General features: G+C 38.4%; 1 protein-coding gene across 5 annotated transcripts in view; it reads right to left on the reverse strand.

Moving 5' to 3' along the window:
* The window catches only part of CCDC50 (coiled-coil domain containing 50), a 59724-nt gene extending 40180 nt beyond the window's left edge, over window positions 1–19544 (reverse strand). For 4 of the 5 annotated variants that reach the window (XM_014452213.2, XM_014452211.2, XM_014452210.2 and 1 more), the window contains exon 1: window positions 19481–19544. In XM_014452213.2, coding sequence (XP_014307699.1) covers window positions 19481–19511 — 31 coding nt within the window. In that variant the 5' untranslated portion in view covers window positions 19512–19544. The remainder of the gene's footprint in view (window positions 1–19480) is intronic. The other variant, XM_014452212.2, reaches the window with a different exon arrangement.
* Window positions 19545–24229: the final 4685 nt, after the last annotated feature.

Raw genomic sequence — 24229 nt, forward strand, 5'->3', positions numbered from 1 at the left:
ATGTTCTTTACTTCAAAAGTCAATTCTCATATTTAAGATGATCAACTTTATAACTTGCACTGCACAAAATAGTGACTAGTTAGCACAGTCTTCTTTCACACAAAAAAACCCACGTAAGTACCTGCGCAGTGACAAGCACAGGGTATCACAAAATAATGGTTAGTTCTGGTCCCTGGCCTAAAGATATTAACCACAGAATCAGAACCCCGATGTCAGGAAATTCCAATAGACAAGAATGTTTTGCATATTGCAGCTGATAGAAAACTGAGTTGTCACGTGGTCAGAAGAGCTAAATAAACCTTGGCCAATGCTTCAGCCACTTGGGGTCCAGAGGATCCTCTCCCACAGACTTATGTCTATCCTGGTGTCATTAGGAAAAACATACCTTCATCAGTCCCTCTGGTAGCAGCAGATCTCTACTTTAAGGATAATCACATTCTTTAATAGGTCCACACCCTTAGACATGAGTTAGAACTAGTTCTCTAGATCTCTCTAAAGGTAATTGTCTAAAAAGAATTTGCAAACCAAAAGAAAATGGGAACCTCAGAGTATACCAGAATCCTGCCCCTAACTTTGGAGATCCAGGCAAAGCATTTGCTGACCTATTTTCTTAGAAGCAAATGAGAAGAGAGAGTCTCCAAGGTCCATTCTACCCCAAATTGCAATTTGAACTCCTGCTTCTTAAAGCAAACATACAGGCAGGACTCATGAAAAGTGATGTTCTGTTTGTTTGTCTTAAGGATGTGTAGTTTAGGTGATATGTCTTTACTCTATTCCAAATGTGTAACTGACATTAAAAAAGAAAATTCCCCAAAGCCTCAGACTACTGTAATGTGTAGGACTTATAAAAATGTCCCCTAGGGCTTACCAGAGGTTATAGATGTCTTTCTACAGCTTTGGATTTGCCTGTAAGGACATTTAACTGAAATGAAGAAACACTCCTTTGTCATGCTTAGCACTATGTATGTGTACTACATACATTCATACAGCCCTGGCCCTTACTGCAACAAAAAAGTAGGCAGAGCTTAGAGAAGTCAAAGTTAGTCTCAAATGGTTTTATGATGGAGGAATCATTTTTCCCCCAAAACCATATTAAGTTGAATATTACCTTAGCAACTGCAAAACCAGTAATTCCAATAGGAAGTCCTGATTAGATATATTCTCACCAAACTCGAACTTGAGGCCCAGATGTATTACCCAATACCTCATAGGATGAAAGTGCTTACAAGATAAACTGGTTAACTCTCCCATTTAGTAGGTGGGAAAGATTAGGGCTAGAAGGAAGAAGGAGCTTATTAATGCTATAAAGTGTGTTGGTAATAGGACTGGGAGTCCTTTTCTGAGCCAACCAGCATTCTTTCCTTCCCTAACACATGACACCCTCCTGGCCTCCAGGGAAACCATGGTGGGAATAGACTGAAAGAAGTTATTCTACACTAACCAACATGAATTCTCTAAAACATTTAGCTCATTAACATTAATTAAATGGCTAGAATATGTATGGATTTAGTTCATAGAAAACCAATATTCAGAATGAATTAGCTAAAGTTACATCTTGTGCAAAAGGATGCTATTTTAATATATGGTCTTATTATTTGAAGCACTTTTATTATACAACAAAGGCTTATGTTTATATATTATAGTATTACTTTTAGATTAACTAAGATTATATTAATTTTAGAATAACCTTATTATTTTTCAAACCATGGGCAGGAACCTATTATTAAGTCAGAAAATCAGTTTACTAAGTCTGGGACAAGCATTTAGAAATGGGTAGGCTAGAAAATAGAGGATATCACACATCTACAGGAAACTACGGTTTGAAGAAACACTTTCAGTTGTATACACACGTTTGTATGAAATGTATTATGCCACAATGTAAAATATACATCACTGAGGATTACACTCAAATAGTTTAAAAGTCACTTCAATTTATGTTATTGGGGAAGAAAGTTACACTAGAAAAATGTATTTTATATGTTTTTAATGTGTTGACTAAAATTAAAAATTATAAAATTACTGCAGTTTTCCATGGGATAACCATGTGAAGAACTACAATAACTTTATATTTATTTTACTCAGCACAGCATTAAAAACAATGTTGTGCAGTACGCCTGGGGGGCAGGGGAAGGGGACAGGCGGGAGGGGGTCCGAGGAGGAAGAAAAGGGGGACATATGTAATACTTTGAACAATAAAGGTAATTTTTTTAAAAAATGATAATGTCATAAAAAACACAATGTTTACGGATACACATACCTGAAGTAAAAATATGGATTTTTTAATATATGGCACTGACATAAACTGAATTTAGAATAGTGGTTACCTCTAGAGAAAAGCAAAGGGGCAGGAGTGCCTTCGCTAGATAAGGTATTCTGCTGCTTTATAAATGAGGAGAGAAGGTTGAAGCAAATAAGGTAAAATAGTAACATCTATTAAATTTAGGCAATAAGTTCCTGGGTTTCTACATTAACTGTCCTTTTTGTAATGTTTTATGTTTATACCAGAGGCCCGGTGCATGAAATTCGTGCATGGGAGGGGTGTCCCTCAGCCCGGCCTGCACCCTCTTGCAATCCAGGACCCCTTGGGTAGGATCCCTAGGCCTGGTTAGTAATCAGGGCCTATAGGGGCTTTCCTTCTCCCAGCTGCCGGCAGCTGGCCCTACCCCGCGACTGCCACTGCTTGCCGTCTGTGTGGTGCTGCCCCCACCCCCCCACCACTGGTCGCCTCCCTCTGCAGGTGACAGGCATGGGGTGCGATAGCTTGGCTGGCCTGGGCCTCCCACTGCAGGGCGATCATGGGCCATGGCAGGCCCCCTGACCAATCGCATTGCACCCGCCTTGGCTGGCCTGCCGCCAGTGCGTGTCATAGCATGGTCGTCTGGAAGGTCATCCAGATGGTCGTTCTGCTGTTTGGTTGATATTCATATTACACTTTTATTATTATAGATACATCACATTTTTAATTATATAATTAAATATTATATTTTTTAAATCCACATCTTTTATTTCATCAGCAGCATATATTTAAGATGCTTGACAAATCATCAACAGGTTCAAGGAATTTATATATTACAAATTAACCTTAACAATAACTCTTCTTAATTTCCTAACATTTAAATATTAAGATTAAAGTATATTCAATTACTGTGATTTGACCCTGAATTCTCTTACAACAGCAGCTGAATTGGTATCCACAAAATATGGGTTGGCCTGGGCTAGAAGGCAAGGTAGAAAATATTCAAAAGCTACATGGAAGCATACACACTCACACAGAGAGTGGTATTGTTAGTACAGGGACTTAGCACTGCAGAGTAAATAAGAACTTCCAAATATATAATCTCATTTATACTGATATTTTATTTGTTCAATCTACAATTTCTTCTGCATGGCTCTAGTTCCTTTCCAGATATAGCTCTGCATTCTCTGCATCACTACTCTAATGTGAGCTGGAAAAGTCACACATCCACCCACCTCTGTAAAATAGTAACCAGACTGGGAGTTACTGAACACATTTCACAGCCAGGCCAAGTTCAGACCCTGATGTTTGCTTCTTTTCTAATCTACTCTACTTTGAAGTAAACAGTATAAATAGCATAAACTCATCTCTCAACCTAAGATAAACCACTAGGCCCTGGGCTTTCACCCTCCCACTTCCCAAGCTTTCCTTCCTGTGTGCAATTCCACTTACTCCAATCTCAGGCTCATTTTGCGATTAAGGGAACCACATCCAGCCCTCAATGGTCCTGTAGCCTCTTCCTTCCTACCCAAACATTTTCCCCAAAGTTAGAGCATGGTGGGGCTAAGTCTATTTTGCACCATTAAAACCATGTAACTCTGCCTCCTTGTTTAGAAAATCATCAACACTTTATCATTGATAAAGATGCACACTTTATCATTCAACTCAGCACACAGCTGCCCCCCATCCAGTTGCAAACTCTTCAGGGCAGGGCCCTGTGGGCCTAATTTCTGTACCACAGTTAGGACTGAAGCAGTCGCGACCCCTTTTGGGGTCGAACGACCCTTTCACAGGGGTCGCCTAAATACATCCTGCATATCAGATATTTGCATTACGATTCATAACAGTAGCAAAATTACAGTTATGAAGTAGTAACGAAAATAATTTTATGGTTGGGGGTCACCACAACATGAGGAACTGTATTAAAGGGTCGCGGCATTAGGAAAGTTGAGAACCACTGGAATAGAGGATATAGAAACATTTTCAGAGATGCACATTGATTGGAAAAAAGAAAAAACAAAACAAAGAAAAACTGGTGGTTAAGGTCAAAGAACAGTAAGAGTCCCATAGACAAAGAAAATAAACAATATTGTGAACAGAATTAAGTTCTGCCCTTGCAATGGCATCACAGAGACGAGCAAAAGTTTTCAAACATCATTTAAATAACAATTAGAAACCGCCTTTATTCCCATTAAAAGACATACCGCTTTAGTGGGCTTTTTAAATCCAAATACGTACATATAAATAGTAATTTAGTTTACATTAAGCCAAGCACGTTTCAGGAATGAAAACTGGGATTTTATATATAGATAGGTATAGATATATTATCTTTCTACACAGACACACACACACACACACACACACACACACACCAGCCATTTTCCTTGAAGAAAAAGATGATTTTTGTTCTCTATGGATCCCCCTAAATAAATGGCATAGTGTGCACCTACTAAACACATTTATTCACCAAGCATTTACAAAGCACTATTTTTGGATGAGTAAATCACTTCCAAGACATTAAGGAAGTGGAGATGACAAAAAGACAAATAAGACTATAATTTAATAAATGTTATAAAGACCTATAGAAAACTCTTTAAAGGTATAAACAGTGGAGCAGCTATGCTTTTATGACTTGGAGGTAGGTTAAGGAGTGGGGGTGACTTGGGCAGAGCATATTAGGACACCTGAAAGAGTTAATACGCAAAATGAATCACAAAGGAAGGTTACAATTCCTATGGGCAGAGAGCCCAAGTAACTCCATACAAGCTAGAAGTCATTTGCCTTCTGTCATTCTTTTACCGGCATCCCAAAACTTTCTGAAGATACAATTGCTATGACTCAATCTTTACAAGCTTCCGCCCTCATAAAAATGCCTGGATTAATGATAAATTCACTAGAAGCTATTTCTTTCAACTGTGTCTGTAGTGCCTTTTATGTTCTGGTATAATTTTGTGAATTATTCTGTTTTTGTATAAATGCTATTTAGCAGATGGAGTACATACTCGGTGTATTGAAAGCAGGGATGATGCTTGCTTTTCTTTGTTCTGTACACATAAAACACTCTCTATGAATGAGAAACATGTTCCAGACTCATATTTTGTCTTAAAAAGTTTAGTAATAGCTGTCAGCCACAACTGACATAGATAATGCACTCTGTAGATTACAATGCACTGTTACATTTATTCCTCCTAACCACCTGAAGATAAATGTTTTATCAGTATCTCATTTTATATATGAGGAAACTAAGGCTCAGTGAAATCAAGTAGCTTCACCAACATAACCCAACAAGTAAAAAAATGAATTGGAAACTAAACTGAGCTCTTCTGACCCCAAATATTTCTTTCAAAGAATTCCTAGAAAAAAAAAGTAGTCTACATTTTAATATGTCAGCAAAGGTGATATTAAATATGCTAATTAAAATAAGACAAATATATGTTAGGTTCTTGGAAATTGAGGATGAAATAAAACTTAGGTAAGAGTGGTGAATGTGTTCAGAAGGTGGTTTCTAGATCCCAAAATAAAGCAATAAAAATGGGACACAGTTGAGTTTGTCTCTCTACCTCCCGAGAATAGGCCTCTAGCAATCATAGCTGGCCTGAAAACAAGGGCAATAAAAAGTTCCCTTTATTTGCAGTGTTTCATAGGTGACCTACAAGAAAAATCCTAGCTAGTGACTGCAGTGGGAAATTCCAAAGAAAACCTCCCTTTGAGATCTAACACCCGCCACTAACTCTCCAAAATGTACTGCTCTCTTTCCAAAGGGAGGGAAACTCATTGATGACCAATATTGATGAGTTTCCCTACCTTTGGAAAGACAGCAGTAATAAATTTTAGGTGAAGGTATGTAAGAGATGTTAAGCCAATCTGAACTAGGAAATAACATATGTAAACCCTATGCCTTTGTGTGCTGCCCTACAAAATAAATGTCTCCCTAATTTATTAAAGAGTTTCTTCTCTTTATCTAAAGCTCTAATAAAAATTGCCTCCAGCCCTAACCGGTTTGGCTCAATGGATAGAGCGACAGCCTGCGGACTCAAGGGTCCCAGGTTCGATTCTGGTCAAGGGCATGTACCTTGGTTGCGGGCACATACCCAGTGGGGAGTGTACAGGAGGCAGCTGATCGATGTTTCTCTCTCATCGATGTTTCCAACTCTCTATTCCTCTCCCTTCCTCTCTGTAAAAAATCAATAAAATATATTTTAAAAATAATTGTCTCCATAGAAGAGAAAAAATGGGATGCAGGCAAACTTTGAATAGACCTCATCCTAATGTCCAATCTTCCACCTTCTCAGCCCCACGGCTAATACCAACCCGACCCCCATCACCACCACCATCAGTGGCAAGAGCAATAGGTAGGGACTGCAGACACTCTCCTGTCTGCCCCAATTATAAATCCCCAAATAGCAAACATACCCGGTCCCTCTAACAACTGAAATTTCTCTTTCAGACAGAATGTTGAAAACAATGAGAATGACATCTAAGTAATGTTTGAGCAATTAATTTACATGCCACATAAACACGTTTTGGGTTTTTATTTGGAAACTAGAGGCCCAGTGCACAAATTCATGTACATGGAAAGGAAATTAATTAGAAGAAATCTTTTAATATCACTATTTGCCCTTTCTCTATAATATAAGTGTCAACGAAATTCTCGATCAACAATGACAGATGGAAACACACGCGTGCGATTGGCGCCAACGAGAGCTTTATATACTAGTATATAGATAAACTTGCTTAATTAGATCTGCTTTCTGATTTATCTAAACTTCTTCCAGCCCTGTGAAGCACCCCAAGCTCTCTTTCAGGTAATTGTCAGCAACACAGCAGTAAATATTGTAGATCACACAGGGAGAACAAAGGGTAAAATATTTAACTACAGCAGTGTTTTGACTACATGCTGCGCAGTGAGAAATCCTGAAGTCATTTTCAAGATCCACCATTTCTTACTTCTTTTCAGTTGGGTCAAGTTTCTAAACTTTCTAAATCTCCATTTTCTGGCTAATGAAAAGAAAACAGGATTCTACCGAGTCTCCTATCTACCTACTCCAGGACTTCTGTTAGGATCAAATGAGATGAGGCAAGGGAAAACGCTTCACAGACATTTGGTTAAAGTGTAAAATGTTTGCACCTGGCTATAGAGCAAGCTGTGTTCCTGGGCTGAAGAAACTTCAAGGAAGCTAGTTGCTAGGGAGAGGAAGCCAGGCGTTGCTATTTGATGTCATTACCCAGAGCCCACAGTGACTCTTTCCAGGCTGGGCTGTGGGCCGTATTTTGTGCCATCGGGTCTTGGCAGCGTTGGCTGCGATTTGGTGGGCTGTCCCTCCAGGGTGGTGGTGGGGCCTGTGTCCCACTTGGGGGAAGCCGAGTGTTACTCTGTCAGCGCCAGGACCATGGTGCTGTTTCTTTGTAAATGGCCAGTGCATGTCACAGGAGCTTCTACATTGAGCATCTGCCCCCTGGTGGTCAGTGTGTGCCATAGTGACCGGTCAGACGGTCGGAGGGACAATTAGCATATTATCCATATATATATATATATATATATATATATATATATATATATATATATGCATGTATATATATATACACACACACAGAGATATGTTTTTATTGATATTTTTAGAGAGAGAAAGGAGACAGAGAGCGAGAGACATCAATTTGAGAGGACAGAGAGAAACATCGATGTGAGAGAGAAACATTGATCAACTACCTTCTGAATACACCTTGACTGGGGCTCGAGCCCACAACCTGGGCATGTGCCGTGACCTGGAATTGAACCCGTGACCTTTCAGTGCATGGGATGATGCTCAACTAACTGAGCAACACTGGCCAGGGCATAAACACAGTTCAATAAATCACCCCATAAACAATAGTGGTCCCATAAGATTATAATTAATTACAAACAAAAGCTTTGTTTGAAATGTTGAAAGAAAAGCTGAACCCAATTACAATTTAAATTTATTGCTGGTTTAAACAGATGAGGAGGTTCAACATGCTGTCCATCCACCACAAAGATGACCAATCCTGTGGCTTATTGTAATGGCCAAGCATAAAATCCTAAAGGTACTCTCCATGATCCTGCACCAACCTTGTAAACCTATAGTATACTTTGACTATAGTGGAAATACCTTTCAACTTAAATTTTATTTAGAAAATAGTAGAAAGGATAAACATCAAAATCCTAACATTATATACTCTAAAACTACATTGTAGCTTAATTTTCATTTTTAAACATTACTCTATTTCCCAATTTATCTACCATGAAGGGGAATCTTATTATCTATAATCCTTTTCATAATATTTTATAACAAAATATGTTTTAAATCTTATCTAAGCAACTCAACATTGAAGCAACAAATATAGGGTGGACAAAAGTAGATTTACAAGCCTGGCCAGAGTGGCTCAGTTGGTTGAGCGTTGTCCTGTGCAATGAAAGGTTGCCAGTTTGATCCTTGGGTGGAGCACTTATGGAAGGCAATCGATTGATGATTGATTCTCTCTCTCTCTCTATCTCTCTTTCTCTCTCTCTCTCTCGATGTTCTCAGGTGAAGATTAAAAAGAAAGGAGGTTTACAGTTGTTTGTATAAAAAAAGGATGTGCAGGTTATGATATTACAATAGCTTCATTAACTCTGTTTTGTGTCCTCACAACTGTAAACCTATGTTTTGCCCACCCTGTATTTAGTAGGGGGAAAAATCAGTTATATAGTATCACTGTTTTATTGATTCAATTTAACTATACCATTTCCTTAAGATTATAAAATGAAAAGGTTTTGATTTGTTTTTTAAATATGTTTTTACTGATTTCAGAGAGAGAGAAAGGGAGAGAGGGATAGAAACATCAAGGAGAGATCGATCGATCAGCTGCCTCCTGCACTCCACTGATTGGGGATGGAGCCCACAACCCCTGCCCCCTGCATGTGCTCTGAGGACCTGGAATCAATCCAGTGACCTCCTGGTGCTTGGGTTGAAGCTGAACCAACTAAGACACACAAGCCAGGCTGTTTTGCTTTTTTAATGAAAAAAAGTATGCTAACAAAAACAAACTCTACATAAGGCCCCAAATTTGTATCTGATCTTCCTGAGAAACAAAGCAAGCAGGGAAATATGAGAAGTTGCTCATTATCATAAAAGAGAAATAACACTAATTCTTCACTGGAGAGAAGTGTTTTACTAGTAACAAACATGAAAGTAAGCTCAGTTATCATGCTGGAATTTAAAAAGAAATAACTAAATTATATAAAGGACACCATCAATAGTTCAAGCATTAGTTTTAAATGTGTGCCTATACATACATACACAAACACACACACACACACACACACACACACACACACACACACACACACCTACCTTCAACAAAAGCACAAGACTGAGCACAGTAAAGAGACATTTTCAAAAACAAAATAACTGATTTAATCCCAACATTTCAATCTGATGCAATTTATCAAAATAGGTTCCTAAGTGTGTTTTTTCTAATCCCCGAAATTCAAAGTTAAATGAAAATCCCAGCAACCCAAACCACTTGTTTGGCAAGTAGATATATTATAGCTAACCACAGACACACTAGGTTTGTAGGCAAGTGGGTTTTGAAAATGCTGAGATAATATAAGTCTTCAAATCAGAAGTACTACTTTAATATCACAGACCATCTACATCATTATCAGAGACCACAGAGTAACTGGGCAACTTATTGGAAAAGTGAAAATGGCTGAGTCAGAAATTTCCATCTGACAGGGTACAAGACTGGGAGCGAGTGGAACAGTGAAAAGGGGGGTGAGGGAAGGTAGCAGGGTGGAAAAAGCAATTTTTACTCATGCTGGTAGAACTGCTGGATAGAGATTAGACTTCCCATAAGAAATATCTGACTTAAGTTATCATAAATGATAAAAAAAATATATCCACAAACACAATCAACCTCACAAGGTTCCTGTGTTGCAAGCATAAACTGTAGGGAGTGCTGCTTTTGAAGCCAAACATTTCTGTACTGGCATTAACAAAACAAAAAAGCTACTCACTAAAAGTAACAACTCAGATCTTGTCAATTCTGAGAAAATGCAGACGCAGATATTAACACAAATCACTCAAATCGAGCTTCCTTTCTTCTCAAGAAATATCTCATAATCTCCAGGTCATTTAGTATGAGTTCCCAGCAAATTGATGCTTGGGTTCTGCATTTGCATTTTCACCAAAGGATCACTAGGCTCTCCTCAAAACACCAAGTGACCATGCCTCCACATGGCCCAATGTTGGATAAAGTAGATGTTAGAAAAGATTTCCTTAAACTGGACCAATCTGCATGTTCTATCAGCCCATCATTATTCCACCTACCTAATCATCTACAAAAAATTCACACTGATGTCGCTAGTCACATGTAACTATTTCTTTAAATTAATTAAAATTAATTTTTTTAAAATTCAGTTCCTTAGTCTCACAGCCACATTTCTAGTGCTAAAAAAGCCCTATGGGACTGGTGCCTACCATTGTGGACAGTGTGGAATACTGGGGACTGAAGGGTCCCAGGTTCGATTCCAGTCAAGGGCATGTACCTTGGTTGCAGGCACATCCCCAGTAGGGGGTATGCAGGTGGCAGCTGGTCGATGTTTCTCTCTCATCGATGTTTCTAACTCTCTATCCCTCTCCCTTCCTCTCTGTAAAAAATCAATAAAATATATTTTTTAAAAAAAAGCCCTATGGGACTGGTGCCTACCATTTTGGACAGTGTGGAATAGAGAACACTCAGTAGCATTTAAAACCATCTTAACTGTGCGTGCGTGTGTATGTGAGTGTACATGTGTGCTTATGTTTAACCAACAGATATAACTCACTTTGCCAGTATGGACAACCAAAGGTCTTGAATATATATAGGGAATCCCCAAAATATGTATATATACTTTGAATGATTATAAAGTGTTTATTAATATCTAGTTCATTTTCAAAATTTAAAAGAATTTACAGAAATGAATACCTTTTTTTTTTTTTTGTCAATGCCTGTTTTCAAACTGATGACCCTTCTGGTCTAGGCACTGCTGATAATGCAAAGCAATGAAATCACAAACATCTAGAATCATTTCGTTCAGTATTTGTGAGCCCTTAGTTTGTCAATTGTTCTCAGTTTTGTACTTTAAGCGTTATCTTTTACATATCCCCATAAAAAAGTTTAGTTCATAATTTTTTTGTTCAAAGCTTAGTCTGGTTTCACCCATTATTTCAAATCAGTTAAACCTAAAAAAGAGTGAAAATTAAGTGAGTTATTACCTGTTAAAGTGTGTATACATTTTAGGGGGAGGGTACACTGTGTCCCTAAAAAATATGTACACATGTTGAGTAATTATAAAGGCAGTGTTTGTACTTCAACTGCATTTTCAAACTTCCATGGCATTTTCGGATGAATTTCCTTTGTTCAAAGCTTAGTCTTGCTGAAAAGAAACATCAATTGAGCTATCAGCTGTTAAAGTGTGTATGTATGTTTTTGGGACACCCTGTATTATTATTGGTCTTGTGTTAGCCACTGATTTATCTTCAAAGTGTGCTTATATATTACCCTATGCTCTTCTCCTTCATCAGCCCTAAAGGAATGGTAGTTCTGCTAACTTCAACAGAGTGGAAAGATCGAGTTATTCTACATTTACCAAGCAAGCACTGTGTATACACAGTCACAGAAACCCAGCGGTCAAACCTGCACTTGGAAAGGAAAGTGAACTGATATTCGATGCAGCTAAAGAAATTCAATTCTGGGAAATACAACTTCTACTGAATAAACCCAACAGATATCTAATAATTTACACCAAACCTTAAAGAACTGGACTCTGATTAGCAAATGTGTGCATTTGTGAATTTCAACTGGCCTTGAAAATTAAACTGATCACAGATGGAGAAGCAGTCTCTGAAATTTAGTGCCTGTGGTGCCTTCTTTAAAGAACAACTACATTTTACATGGATGCTCCACTTCAGAACAATTTAGGGATATATGAATTTACACAGAAGCTAAATAAGTAATTACTCTTAATGCCACAAAAATGATTAAAAGGAAGAGTGCTTTAAAGTGATTCAGCTATTTTTAATGGGTTTATAAATTTTTATAATTAAACATTAAAAAATGGCTACCAGAATTATACTTAGAAAAAGATGAAACTCATACAGTTTTTCTGTAGTACATTGCACAGAACACTGGTAATATAAGATATTCAGTTAATACTTATTGCACAAGGATGCAATATGGTGTAAACAAGAGTACTCTTACTTTGAGTTCAATTCTGGCACTAACACTCACTAGGATGAATAATCTTAACAAATTAATATCACTTGTTTTTGCTCACCTATAATAGTCATGGTAAATACTTGTGCACTGAAGAAAAACTGTACATAAATTTTAAAAGTACTCACAAATTAGCCTGGCCGGCATGGCTCAGTGGTTGAGCATTAACCTATGAGCCGGGAGGTCATGGTTCGATTCCCAGTCAGGGCATATGCACAGGTTGTGGGCTTGATCCCCAGGGTGAGGCATGCAGGAGGCAGCCGATCAATGATTCTCTCATTATTTATCTCTCCCTCTCCCTTCCTCTCTGAAATTATATATATATATATATATATATATATATATATATATATATATATATATATATATAAAATAAAAGTACTCACAAATTATTCTGATAGAGGCAGACATTCTATGTAGAAAACAATAGACCACTGATAACCACATGGGGTCCTCAAAAGGATAAATACCATTAGATAAGCAATAGCAGACAGAATTTTTTTTCAAAGCAATTTTCCACTAAGAAAATCCAGATAGTAAGAATTTATGTCTTTTATTTTGATTCCATGTAACTCTAAAGAAACTCCAACCTTCTGTTGTTCCACTATTTGAATGGCACTTTTCCTGGCACTTAAACAAGCCCTCAAATGGTTTGGCAGCCCTCAAATGGTTTGGTTTCTCTGTTTGCCTTAACCTAGAAAGAAAAGCCACCCATCTCCTTAAACCTCTTCAGGATAAACCCAGTCATGCCCATTAAAACCCAAAAGATCACATCCAACCCAACTTAAGTACAAGTTTACACCAAGGGAAGAAAAACCATTTTGGTTTATTGACTTCATATTACCAGAGTTTCCTTAAGTACTAGCTACTGCAAATTCTATTTATCCTTGAGTCAGATATTTCCACTTTCAACTCATCTTCCATGAAGAGATACATTAGCTAGCACTTTCTTTCCTATTAGGATTAGGTAAATTAATTACAATTTCAAAAAAAAATTTGAGATAATACTCAAAATCCCCCCCCCCAAAAAAAAAACCACACACACAAAACTTTATTATAAATAGTGGTCATGGGATATGTAAGTATGGTAAAATATTCTCTCAGAATTTTGCTACCATCAAGAAAATTGCAACACTCACATTCCCACTCTGGTAATCATTTGTCAGACCTCTACACACATTTCCAGTAATCTTGGATTATGTAAATCTAAAGTATGAACAGGAAACAAGTGGGTAAATCTTGAGATTTCTGGAATTTTACTCCAATATGCTCAATAAGTGGTGATGTTTAGTGACTAGAAATATATCTTTTCTAAAAGGTATCTTGAGATCATGGGCACACTCCTAGAACAACTCAGTTTACAATAATCTAAGGGAATGCCTCCCTGAAGATCAGGAGACTGACCTTCCTAACTAGAGGCCTGATGCATGAAATTCATGCGTGGGTAGGGTCCCTAGGCCTGGCCGGTGAACAGGCCCGATCTGCAGGGCGACCAGCAGGGCGATTGGGGAGGGCCCCCGCTGACACCCGCCCTGGCTGGCCTGAGGCCTGCAGGCTGGAGGAAGCTCCTCCATTGAGTGTCTGTGCCCTGGTGGTCAGTGTGCGTAATAGCAACCGGTCATTCCCCCAATCATTCTGTTGTTTGGCCAATTTGCATATTAGGCTTTTATTATATAGGACTAGAGGCCTGGTGCATGAAATTCGTGCAGGGGGGGGGGGTGTCCCTCAGCCCAGCCTGTACTCTCTCCAATCCAGACCCCTCGGGAGATGTCCAACTTCAGGGCCTAAACTGGCAGTCAGACATACCTCTCACAATCCAAGACCACTGGCTCCTAACTGCTCACCTGCCTGCCTGCCTGATCACCCCCCTGCCAGCCTGATCACCTCTAACCACCTCTGCCTGCCGGCCTGGTCACCCCCAACTGCCCACTCTGCCGGTCTGGTTGCCCCCAAATGCCCCTCCCCCGGCTGGCCTGGTTGCCCCTAACTGCCTCCCCCGCCAGCATGGTTGCCCCTTACTGCCCCCCTGCCAGACTGGTCGCCCCCAACACCCCCCCTCTGTCAGCCTGGTTGTCGCCCCTCACAGCCTACCCCAGCCAGCCTGGTCACCCCACACAGCCTGCTGTTCAGTCATTTGGTCATCCCTCACTAACCCCCTGCGGCCTGGTCACCCCACACAGCCTGCTGTTCAGTCATTTGGTCATCCCTCACTAACCCCCTGTGGCCTGGTCGCCCCACACAGCCTGCTGTTCAGTCATTTGGTCATCCCTCACTAACCCCCTGCGGCCTGGTCGCCCCACACAGCCTGCTGTTCAGTCATTTGGTCATCCCTCACTAACCCCCTGCGGCCTGGTCGCCCCACACAGCCTGCTTGTTCAGTCGTTTGGTCATCCCTCACTAACCCCCCTGCAGGCCTTGTCGCCCCACTCAGCCTGTTCAGTTGTCCGTTCGGTTGCGATGGCCCCTGGCTCTTTATATATATAGATTATAATGCAAATAGGCTTACATTAAAATCAGACTCCCTCTCCTACAAATAGAGTCTATGCAGAAGAAAGAAACAACCCAAAAATAAATTGGAAGATGTCTCAAAGTACACCCAGAAAACTCCTATGCAAACAACAGGGAGTTGGGCATTGATCTTAAGAACCAATTCTCTCAATAACCACTGTGACTCTCTATGTAGTTCATTAAATGGGGATATTTTATTTTTTTGAGAAAAAAAACTGTATTACTTTAGTGGTATTTAAGTTAAATAGTTCTCTATTCCCAAAAAAGCTGGAAACTCAGCTGGTGCTATGGGAAGAAAGAAGCAAAAACTGAAGCTTAGTGGTAAACTCCATAAGGAGGAAACTGAGATGTCTTCAATACTACAAAATTTAACAGAGTGCATAAAGTAGCAACTTGATTGTTTTGGATTTTGCCTGGTGTTTAAAGAGTGTTTCGGAGAAGAAAAACAACTTTACAGATCAAGATTCAAATATTGTTTACTTATACGCTAAAAAACTTGGGCTAGTTATGTAATGTCTTTGAGCTTCCAGTTCCTCATCTATAAAACGAGGTAGATATTGTGAAGATTAAATTAGGTAAGTGAAGGGCCAAAAAAAACATCTGTCATTCAATAAGAGGAAGTTCAGTAAATGGAGCCTATTATATCGGCATCATCAGAGATAATGAATTCTTACAATTAGTTATTTTATATTAAGTGTTTCTACTAGTCAGGTCCCACTAAGTCACTGATTATCACAGATCCAGTCACTTTTGTAGCATAAAATCTGTACTGGAATATGCAATCTCTACTTCCTCTTATGAATGTCTGGAAATGTTTCCTGGAAAGGAACTGCAACATAATCAACAGGTCACTACATTTCTATAACTCTTCTAACCTTTTATGTCCAACTGAGGGTGAACAAGCTTCATATAGACGTGGGCCTGAGTGAAAGGGAAATAAGTTTGTCTAAATTGTTTAATAAGCTCCACCACTCCGAACTTCTTTCAGTTGAATGTCCAGGATTAGAAAGCAAAGTACAATTCTATGTGAAAGTCATGTAATTATAGTTTATGAAGATAGAAGAAACATCAAAGTGTCACCATCAAGAAAGACAGGAGGGTAGAATATTGAGTCGAAGTATAGCCAATCAAAATCTAAAAAACATAGTAATAAGAAGATTTAAAATAATGCATGCCCAAAACTAAACAATTTTCCTATTATTTGAGTCACTCTAGTAAAAGCTTTTTGTCAAATACTCCTGTAAGAAAGGTGGATATTTCTTTTCTAAATTATAGAAATGTTATAGCTTTAACGTTGCATGTAAGGAACAAACAAGTTGAAGTACAAAGAACCCTGTTTTAATCCCAGATACCTGTCAGAATTTTAGTTCTGGCTGTCAGCAGCAGCTCACCAAGTGACCTTTAACAAGTCACTTTCCAAATCAGAAACTCAACCTATAAAGAAATAGTCCAAATTTGCTTTAAGAACACATCCAACTCAAATATAAAGTTGTATGAAATATAGCTGAGTATATCTCTTTGATAGAAGCATGTCATCTAAAATGTGATAGTCACAGCCTATATGAAAAACTATCCATATAGGATGACTGTTGTGTTAACTTTCTCTGGCACCAAATATTGCTTTCTTCATTGTTGCTGTTGATTTTACTATTTATAACACAAAAAAATGGTTAACATCTGCTTTTATCCATCTGTCAGTAGCTTTAACCCTCATAAATCTTAAAATAGCTTTTCATTTAATCTGATGTTTTATAAAAAGGTAGACTTTTCCTGTTTTCAGCTAGCAGTTCTCACAGAGCGTTCAGTATCAGAGTAAAAAGAAACCATGTTATCAGTCACTTACTGTCTAGTGAATATAAATGTAGCCTGTGCCATTTACTAAAAGGTTTACCTGGGGTCAGATGAGGAGAGTACAACCTGGGAAGGTAAACACCTTCTATATTCAGAAAGTTTCCTGAAGATTGCCAAATTATTTATGTTTAACTGGAATGTGTTCTAAATGCCTCGGGTGTATGTACTACTATTGAAACTGGCTTCAGTGAATCCTACAGTATACTTGGTTTTCATGTGAGTCTCCTGCAGAGGAAGTGAAAGAAAATCAGGAGCAGCCTGCATCTAAACAGGAAGACAAGCTGACCAAATGCCTTTCTGCTCTAGAGGATTCATTTGCCTCACTTTTTTTTAAAGAGTCAAAATTATTTTGATGATTTTTAAAAACTGCTATAATATCTACTAAGAAGTACATATTTTTTGTAGTGCTGTATGTTTTTAAATCAGTGTTAACTTCTAATGCACTATGTGAAGCTACCAGTAAAAGAGGCTAGTTTGCCCTAATTTAGGAAGCTATTCTAAAATAAGTACAAATTAAAATATATCCATCTGCAAAGCAAAAACCTTTGAGCTCATGCTTTCCAATCCTCTTTTGATCATAAACCATTCCAAGTTTGCAATCTGTACATTCATCATTTTAGTTTCCAACTCAAAACTTTCTGATTCTTCACAATTAGTACTCCTCATAATAAAGAATTTAAAAAATACATGTTATGTTTGATCTGTTTAGTTAAAACTTTGTAAGAACCTTGCCCCTTAATCCAAAATAAACAAACAAACAAACAAACCTAAAGGAGAAAAATCCTATATAATAAAAGGCTAATATGCAAATTGACCAAACAGCCAAACGACTGGTCACTATGACATGCACTGACCACTAGGGGGCAGATGCTCAATGCAGGAGCTTCCCCCTGGTGGTCAGTGTGCTTCCACAGGGAAGTGCAGCTCAACCAGAAGCCAGGCTCATGCTGGCAAGTGCAGCTATGGTGGCGGGAGCCTCTCCTGCCTCTGCGGTAGCACTAAAGATGTCTGACTGCCAGCTTTGGCCCACTCCCCATAGGGCGGGCCTAAGCCAGCAGTCAGACATCCCCCGAGGTCTACTGGACTGCAAGAGGGTGCAGGCCGGGCTGAGGACCCCCCCCCCTCCTCCAGTGCACAAATTTCATGCACCAGGCCTCTAGTAGTAAATATAAAAAATTCTGAATGGATCCCAACACCATCAGAGAAAATAACCACATCCTCCAGGAACAGTGACAAAATGACACCATATCACTTTCTTTGGAAATGTGCACACATTAATAGGGTTTTACATAATTAAAGTAGATCCATAAATAGTTAAGATCATTGTCTCCAAAGGAGACTACTATGCATTTAAGTCCTGAGTCAAGCTTAATACCAATAAACCTCTTACAGGAATTGGAGAAATAGGAAAAACTCATACGAGAAAAAGTAAGTGACTTCCTAGTCCTCTGTTCCTACCCTAGTGAATTGATGCAAATGATCATAGCTCTTATTCTGGTATCCCATGTTCAGTTAGCTCAGGTCAGTCGGCCTACTGAGCACAAGCTGTCAAATAGTCTGACAAGTTTTCTGGAGTACCTGCTATGTGTAAGGATCCCCAAGAAATACTGAGATCAGTCTGCTAACAGTCTCTTGAGAGAGAGATAGTAGACCAATACAGAGACTAACGTATTACTTAATGAAGTACTTCAAAGTGGATTGAAGGCACACATAGGAAAGAAGCAGGGTAGACTTAACAGAGAATCAGCATTTGAACTAGATGAGGGAAGGGTGGTATGGGCACAGGTAGCCTATATTTGGCTAGTGTAGACAGAAATTCCAGGCAGAGAATGAGGAGTTACAGGAACAATGGTCTGGAAGAAGGAAAAGTAGGAATATTACAGGGCAACTTGAACAGTGATAACAAAAGAGACTGAATGTATAGCACAGTGTTTTACAAAATGTTTTGATATCCATTTCTTGAGTTAACTCTCATGACAAGCTCTTGTATTAGGCATAGTAAATATTATCTCCAATAAACAGATAAAGAAACTGAAGCTCAGAAATATTTAGTGTTTTCTCTGAGTCCTTAAACCTAGTTAGTGGTAAAAAGGAGATGTGTAAAACCAGGTTTCACAAGTCTAGGTTCAAGTTTTTCCCCTTACAAAGAGGTTAGACTGCTGAAGTTCAATTTTATACTCCAGGGGTCCTCAAACTTTTTAAACAGGGGGCCAGTTCACTGTCCCTCAGACCACTGGAGGGCCGGACTATAGTTTAAAAAAAAAACTATGAACAAATTCCTATGCATACTGCACATATCTTATTTTGAAGTAAAAAAACAAAACGGGAACAAATACAATATTTGTATTTGCATGTGGCCCGCGGGCCATAGTTTGAGGACCCCTGTTATACTCCAAGCTTGGTTTCAACTTAGATATACTCTTTAATGTATCAGTAAACTAGAGCAAATATTATAAAATTCTAGAAGGAACTCAATTACTGAAAAGATGCATAGCAGACCAAAAAAGAGATGCACAGCAGAATAGACAGGGGAAAAGGTAGCCTCTTTTTCTATTTAAAATAGCAAAGAAAATGACAGTTATATTCCACACTGTCAAGTAAGTAGGAATCAGAAGTACATGAATTTCTTACCTCCTTTCAATTGCACAAATCCTTTCAACATCTGCTCCCCACATTTGGGGAGAATACATGAGGAGAAACCATAAATAGGGATCAAAAAGAAAACAAAATAAAAATAGAATTCTGATACCCAGACATAAATAGCTAAATAAAACCCTAGTGTCTGTTACACATTCTGCAAGACAGATATCATGTTTCATTTAGTTATCAATTATTAAATAGAAAGTAAATTAAGAACCTCAAGACAGTCTATGGGAGACAGGTGTCCTTTAGGTTCTAAGTGCCAATGAAAATTTTACATTACATATCCAGAAAGGTTTTATAACAAAGACCCTACTCAGTCAACTGCCCTAAGTATTTCAGCAATGTCTCCTTCAGTTCTATGGTCATCAGTATACACCTATTCTGGTGAAATTATTAGAATTACACCCTTTTCACTCACACAGTGTTCGAGTTTGACCCACAAATTATTTAATAAATCTGCCACTAGCCTCAGTGGTTAGCCTACTTTGGGAGCTTGAGAGCCTTTGAAACTACGTTTTTGGAATTCAGAGATGTTAAAAGCATGATAAAATGGATTCTATCAATAGCTCCCTAACCCTCTTCTAAATCCCCAGTCTGTCTCCTCCAACATACACAGGGCCAAAATTATCTCTCAAAGATAACTTTGTGGAGCTTTAATGGGGTAACTATACAAAGAAAAGACAAGAAATGCTTTGTGGGTACACTAAAGCCTAATTTGAAATAATGAGGTCTGACCATGGAAACCTGGGAAAACAATAGAAGCAGACATGTCAAGTTAGACTCCAGCAATCACTGACAGGATAAGAAACAGTTTGTAGACAAAGCCTGAAAGTGATTTGTAATTGCAGATATTGAGCATGAACAGTCCTTTCCAGAAAAGCTGTTGGCCCACATGTTAGGCCAAACTCACAATGTACAGATGGGAGGATGGGGATATTAATCAAGTTCCTTCTTTCTCTTTCTCTACTGCAGGTTTCCCATCTAGACAATGATTTTCTGACAGTATTTGCCAACCCTAACAGTCTATATTTTATAGAACCTCATGATATGAAAAAGAAAGCTAGTATTTTAAAATATTTGGTGAGAAGGTGCTACTCAAAAGTTAATGAATAAAACACTTAAAAATCATGGACTCCTCTATAGAGTCAATAAAGAAAACAAAATTTGTTGATGATGAGGGAGTGAAGAGGAAAAGATCTCCTTATAAGTCATTCACGGTTTTTACCACATGTAGTTAAAAGTCCTAGAGTCAAGTTAATGGAAAGTGACTCAGCCTTTATGACTCATTAGAAAAATAAAAACCAAAAATGCCCAGTGGAGACTCCCCTGGTATTTGGTCACTGAGGAACTGTATTAGGACTGAACTGAGCATTACACACAAGCCTCCAAAGTTTGGTGGTAAATAAGCCTAGTTCCTTCTGATACAAGTTTCCCAGAAGATGAAGTGACACCTCATTCACGCAAATGTCAAGAACACATTCTGAAGAGAGTTGGTAATAACTAACTAATAATAATAACTAAAAATCATAAGCAAACTTTTTTAAAAAACTGAATCTGTTTACTCATGCACATCACTCATCAAACGCCAGTGTGGCACACTTTTACTTTACATAAGATTTCTACTCAGTTCATCAATTTTGAAGGCTCTAGAAATATATATATAGAGTATAAATTTCTTCTTCTTAAATAAATGTCTATACTTTTATAAGTCACTACAAAAATAAAATATACTATCATAAAAGTTCTATCAACAGTAGTCCCCACCAGCACTACTCTATTAAATAAAACATATAACTGATGCTCACACAGTGATAACTGAAATATCAAAAAAAGATTAAATGAGGAAGATTTTTTTTTAATTTCATTGAAAATGGTTTAAAAGAAAACATATTTTGCACAGACAGTGTGGCTCAATGGTTAAATGTCAACCTATGAATCAGGAGGACAAGGTTCAATTCCTGGTCAGGGCACATGCCCTGCTTGTGAGCTCCATCCCTAGTGGGGGGCGTGCAAGAGGCAGCCAATTGATGTTTCTATCTTTCTTCCTCTCCCTTCCTCCCTCCAAAATCAATAAAAACATATTTTAAAAAGAAAGAAACCATATTTTTCTATAAAGTACCAGATTGTAAAAATTTAATGTTTGCTAGTCACAGGGTCTCTGCCACAATTACTCATCCAGTCTTTGTAGCATGAAAGCAGCCATAAACAGTACGTACACAAATGACCAAGGACATATTCCAATAAAACTTTACTTGTAGGCACTGAAATTTCATATCATTTTCACATGTCACAAAACATTATTCTTCCTCTTTTCAATCATTAAAAAAAGTAAAGACTATTCTCAGCTCACCTGCCTACTTTACAAAAACAAGCAGTGGGTGAGCTGAATTGGAACAAGGGCCATAATTTGCAGATCCCTATTTTAGGGGAACAGTTTTCAACTACTAGAGGGGAAAAATGTCACCCCTTTTTTTTAAAACATTGGCACTGTAAAATGTTAATTTAAAGAAAAAGACCCCAACAATACAAAATGCGGACAAGGATGCAGAGCAGCTGGAGCTCACATACATTGCTGGTGAGAATGCAAAACGGTACAGCCACTTTGAAAAACAGGCTGGCAGATTTTTTTTTCTTATTTATCTTTATTGTTGAAAGTATTACAGATGTCCCCTTTGTTTTGTTTTGTTTTTTTCCCCCATTGACTCTCTTCCCCCCAAGACCTTTACACACTATTGTCTATGTTCATAAATTACCTGGATAATCTCCCTTCCTACCCCCTACCTTCCACTCCCCCACCCCTGTCCCATCCCAGCCTTCCCTCTGAAATTGGAGCTAAATATACACTCACCCCTATATCCATTAATCCCACCCCAGGTGCTTACCCAAGAGAAATGAAAACTATGTTCTCGAAACAAACACAAAACCGTATGCAAATGTTTACATCAACTTTATAACCACCAAAATGTGCAACCAACCACTGAATGGATAAGCAAATTGGCAAACTGTGGTGCAGTCATACACTCAGCAATAAAAAGGAACAAAATTACTAATACAACATAGTATCAGATATATCGCACTGAGTGAAAGGGAGCCAAACTCAAAAAGCTACTTTTGTATGATCCCATTTACTAGTGTATGATATTTTTGCACAGGCAAAACTATAGAGCAGAAAACAAATTAGTGGCTGGCAGAGGTGGCGGGGGAGTTTGGGGGCTATGTAACTGTTCTATATATTGATTGTTGTGGTGGTTACAAGACTATTCATCTGTCAACCCCAAAACGATATACTAAGAAGGATGTATTTTTATTGTATGTAAATTATACCTCAATGAATTTGACTAAAAAAAAAAAAAGAAAACAACATTGATTTATAAATAATACTGGTTATACAGTGGTTCTAGTTTATAAGAAAGTTTTCAGTTTTTATGAGTGTACAGTTACCAACTAACTGTAATATGCATACCTACATACCATAATGTGTGTATATGTGTGCTTTTTAATGGAAACTAACATTTACTTAGTACCTACAATGTGCCAGACACTGGAATACTTATAAATCTCCCAATTTCCATTTAACAAATATAGAAAATTAAGGTTCACAGTAGTGAATAACTTGCCTAAAGTCACACAGCTAATAAGTGTGTGACTGAGCAGTAATGTTCATCAAGTTCTCTTGACTCAAAATGCTCCCTTAAAATGAGTTTACTTTGAAATTAGCCCGCATCCTTGCCAGTTATCTGTTGTTGTGTAACAACCCCCCCCCAAAAAAAAAAATTAGTAGTTTAAAATAGTTTATGATGAACCCTCATGGTTCTGTGGGTCAACTAGGCGTAGCTGGTTGGTCCTCACACGGGGTCTCACATGTGGACACTGGAACATGGCAGCTGAGGCCGCAGTCACCTAGAGGCTCACATTACATACACTGCTAGCAGGTGGCACTGGCTGTAGGCAGAGCTCAGCGGGGCTGTCACCCAGAGCACGTTCATGTGGGCTCTCCCCGGGGTTCTGGCTTCCCCTCGCCTGGCAGCTGGATTCCACAGGGGCACGAGCCAAGAACAAGTGTTCTAGGAGGCCCAGGCTGGAACCACAGGCTCCTGGTGACTGAGCCTCGGAAGTCATGCTGCATCACTTCCACTTCGTCCTACTGGTCGAAAACAAGTTTCAGAGCCAGCCCACGTTCAAGGAGAGGGGCTACACAAAGGTGTGCACACTGGGACGCATGGCTCATTCAGACGTCATCTCTGACCACCAGCTCCACCCCATAATGCATTATGCATTATTTTAAATTTCTTCCTTGTACTACTCTAAATTTTCTATAATATATGTATTATTTTGTAATAACAGAAATAAATTATTTAAAACTTAAGTTTGTGGATTTTTCCAATTTATTTAAACTAAAAAACAAACAGATCACCCATTTTTCACATCTCTGGCAACCACCAATCTGTTCTCTGTATCAATGAGTATGATTATGTATATGTGTGTGTGTGTGTGTGTGTGTATTAGATTCAACGTATAATAAAGATCATACGTTGTCTTTCTCTGTCTGACTTAGTTCACTTACCATAATGCCCTCAAAGTCCATCCATGTTATTGCAAATTTTGATGTGTGTTTTTTAAATAAAATTAAGGCAATAATAGTTCTTTTGTGTGTGTGTGTTTGTCATGTCCTTTCAAAAGTAATATCAAGAAACCCATTTATAATGGTTTCTAAATTCAAACATCTGGGAATAAATG

Source organism: Myotis lucifugus, unplaced genomic scaffold, assembly GCF_000147115.1.
Source record: "Myotis lucifugus unplaced genomic scaffold, Myoluc2.0 scaffold_14, whole genome shotgun sequence".
Lineage (NCBI taxonomy): Eukaryota > Metazoa > Chordata > Mammalia > Chiroptera > Vespertilionidae > Myotis > Myotis lucifugus.